The 9,039-nt window shown below is 42.4% G+C and overlaps 1 protein-coding gene across 1 annotated transcript; it reads left to right on the top strand.

Annotated features, from left to right (window-relative positions):
• Nucleotides 1-1,193: 1,193 nt before the first annotated feature.
• LOC310862153 (leukocyte elastase inhibitor-like) lies at nt 1,194-2,435 on the top strand (the record flags this gene model as incomplete). The annotated part of the gene is made up of 1 exon (XM_083769887.1): nt 1,194-2,435. The coding sequence occupies one exon, from the start codon at nt 1,194-1,196 to the stop codon at nt 2,433-2,435; it is 1,242 nt and encodes a 413-aa protein (XP_083626013.1).
• Between the last annotated feature and the right edge of the window lie 6,604 nt (nt 2,436-9,039).

Below are 9,039 nucleotides of genomic sequence, written 5' to 3'. Positions count from 1 at the left end.
ATTCTGCAAACTGTTAATAAATAGCCTACTTCAATCAATCAATCAATCAATCAATCAATATCAATCACAGGCCACCAACACGTATGAATGAGTATGAATGAGTTGTCATTGGATAAGACGTTGTCTACAATTCCATGCTGTGATGATGTCTCTAAATGGGTAAATTTCGTGTAAATGAAGTAATGCAGATGTTTAACAATAATTAATTATACCTCCTGGGGTCTTTATGTGTGTACTATGTGGTTTTAGATGTTTTAGATTGTAGCCGTGAGCCCAGTGTCTCTGATGTCATGGACACTGGGCTCACTTACTTCCTGGACTACATCTAGAATAAATAAAGAGGATGGGGCACGGAGGCGTGGCCTAGGCTCCTGCGGGAGGTTTGCACATGCTCAGTGTAAACAGGAACTGCGATGATGGAGTGCCTCTGCCTCTGCGCCTCTCCTAATTTCTGATCGTCTACACCTTTGTTAAATTGACGCACACACGCACACCCATACACACACACACACACAAACACTCCTCTCTCTCTCTGTCGCTCTAATTAATTAGTCTCATGTCGCGCAGCTGCGCACAGTTTCTGCCGGCGGATCCTGCCGGGAGCTGCCTATGCCATAGAAAGCATAGGTGAGTTCCAGGCTACAGTAAGACAGACCTCCCCTATCCACAAGGAGGAGCAGTGCACCAAAGTATTATGGGAATTGTAGTCCAGGAAGGAAGTGAGCCCAGTGTCCATGACATCAGAGACACTGGGCTCACTTTCACTTTATGGATTTGGTTTCTTATGAAGATTGTCTTATTGGCAATAATGGAATAGTCACAGAATACACACAAATCACAAAATTATGACACTAAAAATGTAATGTGCATGTGTATAGGCCTCTATACCCCTGAAAACAGGAGAAATATATTGCACATGCATCTGACAGTATCCAGACATCTGACAAGTATAGGCTTTAAACAGCTTATCAACATCAGCTGTTTCTGGGCAGTTCCTGTTACCTGCGGTTACCTCTCCTCAGAACCCAGTCATGTCATAGAACTCCATGTATGGGCACCGCTCCATGTAGAACTCCATATTTGGGAGTAGTGATGATGCAAGGATCAAGGCAACTCAACTTAAAACCAGCTCACGCCACATTAATCAGTGAGTTCAAACCTAAGAGAGACCAGGATTTTATCGCTATACAAACATGATGTTAGAACAACGTACAACTGTAATATTTTCACTCTGTGTGAGTTGCTTCATCTGGACACTGCTAGTGGACATTAAGAGTTCTAACACTAGAACACTGGTCACGGCTTGCAACAACTTTTCTTTGTCTCTGTTCAAGCAGCTGACGGAAAACAACAGCGCCAATGTGTTCTACTCTCCTCTCAGCATCTCCTCCGCTCTGGCCATGGTATTGTTGGGAGCACGTGGAAACACAGCCACCCAGATGACAGAGGTCCTGCACTTCCACAAGTCTGTGGACGACGTCCACCCAGCCTTCTCTAAACTTATAAGTGACCTAAACAAGCCAGGGAAGTCCTATGATCTCAGTGTGGCCAACCGCCTGTATGGAGAGAGGACCTACCGGTTTGTCAAGGAGTTCTTGAGTGAGACCAGAAAACACTATGATGCACAGCTGGAGTCTGTGGACTTCACGCACAATGCAGAGGGAGCCAGGCTGAACATCAACAGCTGGGTGGAGAAGCAGACGCAAGGTAAAATCAAGGACTTGCTTGCCTCAGGTGCGTTGTCACCAGACACCAGAATGGTCTTGGTCAATGCCATCTACTTCAAAGCCAAGTGGCTCAAGTCATTCCATGAGGACAGCACGAGGGATGATATGTTCAGACTCAATAGGATGGAAAGCAAGCTGATGAAGATGATGTACCAGACATCCAAGTTCCCTCTTGCTTTCATCCCTGAGGTCAACTGTAAGGTCCTGGAGCTGCCCTACGTGGGGAAAGACCTCAGCATGCTCATCTTTCTGCCCAATGAGATCGAGGATGATACGACGGGCCTGGAGAAGCTAGAAAAGGAGCTAACCTATGAAAAGTTTGTGGACTGGACCAATCCAGGCATGATGTATCAGACAGAGGTTGACCTAGGCCTTCCTCGATTCAGGATGGAGGAAACGTATGACATGAACGAAGTCTTGATCAAGATGGGCATGGTGGACGCCTTTTCCCAAGGACAGAGTGACTTCTCTGGGATGTCTCCGTCCAACGATCTCACGCTTTCCAAGGTGATGCACAAGGCTTTTGTGGATGTGAATGAAGAGGGCACTGAGGCAGCGGCTGTCACTGATGTCTTCTCACTTGCATGTTCTTTCAGTGCCGAGAACCACTCTGTTCATTTTGTGGCTGACCACCCCTTTCTCTTCTTCATCCGGCACAACCCCACCATGAGCATCCTCTTTGCAGGCCGATACTGTTCTCCTCCTTGAGCTGGCTCTCAGAACTCAACTCTGGAACTGGTTACATGGACCACGGTTAGTGTATCGTTTGGCTCATTGGCTCATTCAATATGTCGTATTATCGCTTTGGCCAAAAGACCTAATAGACGTACCGCCAACAAACATATTTTAGCGGTCCAGGATTCGAGTCTGTGTGTCTATTTGTTGTGACCAAAGGTCGCAGTTGACTATGGAATCGTGCATTTCCCCTCAGTGTATGTGTTTGTTGGTAGGTCGGGGTGAAAGAGCATGTGACATCATCAGGGATGGAGCATGTGACATTAGGTGACATTATCAGCGATGGAGATCCCCGATGTAATCAATATTAAGCCCATATGTGGGGTTCCCTGACGTCATCAATATTGGCCAGCATTTCTACATCGGACCTCAAACCTCAAACCCTTAGATCAATAATGGAGCTGACCTATTCTGACGAGCCGAGCCTGGCAGCCGGCCAAAACTAGAGTTCTTAACACAATTGTGGCCTTGGACGTGTATACACGTCTTTTATATTATATCAAAACCACAGGGTGCTCCTCCGCGTCATCAGTGCCCATACCCGAGGTGGGGTTGGCGAAAGGGCCTTTCTGTGTGGAGTTTGCATGTTCTCCCCATGTCCCCTAGGGTAGGTAGCCTCACAAAAACATGCCGTATAATCCTGGTCTCTAAACTACCTTCCCCATGCCAGCCGGGGCACCTGATGGAGCGGAAAGGAACTGGTCGGAATAACGTGTTCCTTCAACGCGCTACGTCCAGCCGGGGAAACTCTCCCCCGTCAGGTGAAAAGAAGCAGCTTGGACCAGCTGCAGGGAGCGGCAGGGAGACGTCCCTGACCGCGGGCCCCACCATCCGGAGATGTTCTGAGATGAAAGGGGCGAAACATCAAGGAAGGATGGCTCCCAGCTGATGACCCTGACAGCTGGTACTCGCAACGCTCAGACCATCCATCCACCGAGGATTACCAAAGAGGAGGAACTAGCAACACCTGTAAGTAGCTCTAGCAGATTCTGCTTGTAGCAAAGCATCTTCAATGTTTACTTCACCTACTCATGCATAGAAGGAAGCATGAGGTCAGTCATCACTGACATCACAATACATCAGAAGAAAATAAAAACAAAGAATTCAATACAATACAAGGTTACATACGTGAAATTGCATTGGTTTACAAATTTCAAAATGATCTAAAAACAGTTACACATTGTGTGTCTGTATGTTTTAAAATTATGCAAGGATATACAATAATGTCAATTTTAATGTATTTTGTATGTTGTTCCATGTATTAAGGCCACAGAAGCTAAAGGCAGATTTACATAGTTCAGATTGACCTTTTGGACCAAACAAAGAAGAAAAACAACAAAAAGGGCCATTGTTTTCTACTTTCTAATTATTTGTTGGGCCAAAACATTGTTTATTGTCATGATTTGTCACGACAGGAGTTGGCTTTGTCCGCGGCGTAAAGGTCTTTAATTAAATAAAAACTTTTTGAAAGGTCTATGAGGAAAATGAACGGCGATTTATTTTCCGGGTCTCTCGAGGGGGCAGGGCTGCGACGCTCTCGCAAAGAAGCTACAAGAAAATGCAAATGATGTCTGGAAAGAAATGAAGGTATTCAATAAGTGCAAAACATCTTTGCCAACAAATATTGACAAGACTACTGGCTCCGAGGAGATTGCTCAATTGTGGCAGAAACAATATTATTATGAACTGTTTCAACTGTGTTCAAAGCAACGCCTTTATAGTGGGCAACATTGACAACAGTGAGGATGTTACCATTTCCCCACAAGAAATCTATGATGCAGTCAGAGTCCGACTCCTTAAAGATAACAAGGCATGTGGTATGGACAAAATATCGGCTGAGCATTTACATTTTGCAGGCAGAAAACTCTGCTTCACTGTGTTTTCAATACATACAAAAGTTATGTTTTAACGGTTTTATTAGTGCCTGTTATTAAAAAGTCTGGGAAGCTGAATAGCTCAGATAATTATATACTGAACAGACTGGAGAAGTTTGTCCTGACGTCTGACAACGAGCTGTATTTTTAACCTAAACATGGTACTGATATGTGTATTCTTGTACTTCAGCATTAGTGCTTTTTTTCCTCAAAAATGTTAACCTTGTTTGGGTATTGATTAAAGAGTTAATTAATATTCAAAAACAACACCATGGATCTAGACAGTTTAATAGATTCAAAATAATAAAAGCAGTACGTGCCATTGATTTGATTGAAAATGTACTTCACAGTATGCAGAATACATTTCAAACGAAAGTACAGCTACAAAAACTGTTACTTGAAGATAGAACCAGAAAAGTCACAAAGACTTGTTTACATAAGGGTCCTCCAGTTTCAATTAATCAGAACATTTAATGACGTACAAATGTACACTTCTATGAAAAAAAGGAAATCATACAGTTAAAAAATGGAAAAGGATTATGTGCAGGGATGCTGGGGGGGGGGGGGGGGGGGGTTAATTGAGCACACCAAAGGACACAGGATTGAGATGGCAGACGTGAAATGAGGCCTCTTATAGTAATTGATTAGTATTGGGTCATTCATAATCAATAGGTATGATGGAAATGTGTGTGGCCTCATGATGGTAGTGTCTGTTAGCGAGCTGGAGCGAGCGTCTCATCTCTAGCTGTGAATTTATGCTAGGAAACTGGAACTGTTGAACACTGGACAGACATCTCAGTGTTAATACCTGTGACATGATCGACAATAATAAACTGTATTTATAGAGCACATTTCGAGACAGAAATGCGGCGCAAAGTGCTCTGCAGAACAAATAAAGAAAGGCAAAAACATAAAACTACACTTTAAGCTTGATCTTCTATTAATCATCCAGTCCATAAACTAATTAAACATCCAACCATAAACTAATTAAACATCCAGTCCATAAACTAATTAAACATCCAGTCCATAAACTCAATTCCAAAATTGAGTGCCATGGAAACCCAATGTTAGTGGACTCATTGTTGTGTATAGGAATCCTGTGTTCAGAAAACACACATGCACGTGTACACACACACACACACACACACACACACACACACACACACACACACACACACACACACACACACACACACACACACAAACAGTGACTCCCTGTTAATCAGGATTTAGATAAGAAGTATATTGATCAGGAGCCGGTGAAGGTCTTGGAGGTCTTAGTGGACGGCTGTGATGTGGTCTTTGGATTATTTGAGCTCACGTTGGTATTTGAGCTGGAAACTCTGGAAACGAAAAGAAACCATGTAATTAATAATCTAATATAATTATTATAGACATTAACTCAATGACCGCCATCTAGTGGTGGCTCAGAGCGGCACACTCGCCACACATAATTCAATGGGCGAGGCGCTTACATTGAAAGCTGATTTGGCCAGAAATTCTGAGTCAGGAAGTAAAAATCAGATATTTTAACGGCTGCCATAAAACATACTTTTTGTAAGCTAGGATCAAATCGTTTAGAGAAGGAGCCCAAATCAAGCTTGTTTTTGGTCTATAAAGAAGAATCAGAGATATCTACGTTCTAAGAATCTCGTCCCCATAGACAGCATAAAGTCCGAAGATTTTCCATTCCCGTTCTTTAATTTAATTGAATTTTGTTGTGTTGTTTTGTTCACCACAGTGTTATGACCACGTACAGGACACAGTGTAATCAATTGATATTAAAAAAAGGCGTCAAAGGGCGATTTTAAGACGAATCTTATATTCATCAGTTATGGATCCTATCCTTACCTTCTCCTCCTTGCGCATCCATTGAATATAGGGAGCGACTCTGGTGAACACATCGGGATGAGTGTGACTGCATTCCTTTACCACAAAGCTGAGAGCACCAAAGACATACGTTGTGCCTTTCCACGGGCAGGTCAAAGCTCCGCCAGAGTCGCCCTATAGTGAGAAAGAGACAAGTGGATTTTTAGCTCTTCCATGGACCTGTGACTTACTTGACCTTTGACCTTTTGCCAGGTGCTTGTAAAGCACCTCTAGTAGCGACCGTAGTGCAGGACACTTTTTGATAATTGGCTCTTTCATGATTGCCTCTAAGCCAATGACTAACTGGCACTGCAAGCACGGGAAAAACGCATGTCCAACCGCATGTCCGACCGTCGGTCCGTTGGTGTGTCTAATCTGCGTGTGCATCCCCCCCCCCCCCTGACTGTCTAACTATGTACACTAATGTAGGCTTACACAAAGTACAGGTACAGTTCAAAAGAAAGTACAGGTCAATACAAAGACTGCTACTGAGGATATAACCAGACACTAAGGCTTCATTCAGGGTCCTCCATTTTCAATTCATCAGAAAATTAAAGACGTACAAATACAAAGTAAATAATCATATATATATTTTATTTATTTATGTCAGAATAAGCTTACTTCACAGGCTCCTTCGGGTTTGCCATGTATACCATGCCGTAGAGCACAGACTGCATTCTTCGCCAACGTCTTTCCCCAGTGGTCAGATCGGGTACAGGTCTTGCGGCCAACCACAGACACATAAACCTCCTTCAGCTTGGCAGAGACTGGACCCCCAACTGGAAAATGACACAAAAAACACGTAGAAAAAAACCCCTTGAGTACAATAGGAAGGATTATGTACAAGAATCCATTTAATACTATAAACGTTTTATTCTGTATAAACGTTTTAGGCCAAGTTAATGGCAAAATAAATGTATCATGACGTTGCTGCATCAGATGAACCCATCCAAGGCACTTTTTAAATCATTGTATATATATAGCAGGCAGCTAGGCCCTATCCAACCCACAGTAAGTACTCCCCCATCCAGCAGTGCGGCACCAGGTGTTGTGGGGTAGAATCAGGTCATCAGGAGGCAGGGGGGCCAGCTTGACGGAATCCGTCAGAATGGCATCTGAGCTGAGGTACAGCAGGGGAAGGTCCGATCTGAAGGAAGACAAGCACATCTGAGCTGAGGTACAGCAGGGCAAGGTCCGCTCTAAAGGAAGACAAGCTCATCTGAGCTGAGGTACAGCAGGGGAATATCCGCTCTAAAGGAAGACAAGCACATCTGAGCTGAGGTACAGCAGGGGAATATCCGCTCTAAAGGAAGACAAGCTCATCCATTGTAGGTGTTGGGTTGAGTGTGATAAATGCATTTACTATTTTATAATTTATACTAAGAAGTATAAATCTGATTTATACTAAGAAGTATTCACTTTGCTTCACTTTGACATAACATCTCAGACCTTTTTTTTTTAAATATCAAGCTTTTCTGTATTTGTTTCTTGTCTATAAAGAGAGGAGAATAAGCAAGCACTCAGTTGAGTCTAGTTCAAAGTAATAATTAATAGGATTCTTGTGCATTTCCATTTTTCCCCCAGCAGCAAACAGCCTAAGGCCTTCCTCAGCATGAATGAACAATAACGACACTGGTGTCAAAACCGAAAATAAACAAGAATCCATTAGAAATAAAATAACTATATTGAATGAATGGTTTGAATGAATGGTTTCAATATTATGCCATTGGAACATTACAAGAATAATCATGTATTAAACTCATTTGATTATTTGCGTCTAGAGCTAAACTAAAGAAGTCCCCTGGGTTCAAGGTTGTAGTTGGTGACTTTGAAGTTTCGACCAAAGATTCAATGAAGTACCTTGGTGTATACTGGACAGTAACCTATCCGGAGAGAGTATGGCACTACTGTACATGTCATAAATAAGGTTAACCAAAGAGTGAAATTCCTCGCTAGAACATAATCATTCTTAAATAGAAATGTACTGGTCATACTAGCAGGGGCTCTGGTCCAATGTCATTTTGATTATGCAAGCTCTTCATGGCACACAGGTAGCCTATACGTGTGCAGCTTTGAAACATATAAGCTTCAAACATCACAAAACAAACTAGTTAGGGTTATCCTAAAACTCCATGCCAGAACACATCTTCTCCCTGCTCATTTTGATAGTCTCAAATTGGCTTAGGGTAGAGGAGAGAGCTTCATTAATACAACCGTGTATGGTCCACAGGATACAAAGCAAGGACACCCGAAATACCTTTATTGTATAAGGTTAGCAACGTTCATAATCATTCCACAAGACGTAGTACCACAGACTGTGTAGCTGTGTGGGGAAGAAACTCCTTTTTATACTCTGCAGCTGCAAGGTGGAATGAGTTGCCCAAAAAGATTTAAAAAGACCAGGTCCGCTATCACATTTAAGTCCTCCCTGAAGTTATGGCTGAATAGCAGTTGGACTTATAGAACTTATACCTGACGAAGACCCACAGTGGTCGAAACGTTGTTACGAATAAATAATCTTCCTGGGAGCTTCAATTCTGTGTGCGGACATCCCTAACTTTTTCATTGGACTTAGAACTTAAAAACATCTTATCTTCTGCTTTAGATGCCCGTCTTTTTTTAATTGTTGTAAATGTTTTTTTCTTTTCTCTTTACTCTGAATTGTAGTACCATGAATGTATACCCTTGTCCTATTGCATATCCTATGTGTTAATGTAGCCATGTCTCTTATGCGCACATATGCACACACATACAAAATATAACACAAAAATATAACGAAACAAAAAAGGAAAATAATAATGATGTAATTGAACAAATTCCCAAAACAGATAAGC

This window comes from Protomyctophum parallelum (genome assembly GCF_964188405.1).
Source record: "Protomyctophum parallelum genome assembly, chromosome: 7".
NCBI classification, from domain to species: Eukaryota; Metazoa; Chordata; class Actinopteri; order Myctophiformes; family Myctophidae; genus Protomyctophum; species Protomyctophum parallelum.
Note: the sequence above shows the minus strand (reverse complement) of the source record. Positions and strands in the feature narration are given on the sequence as shown.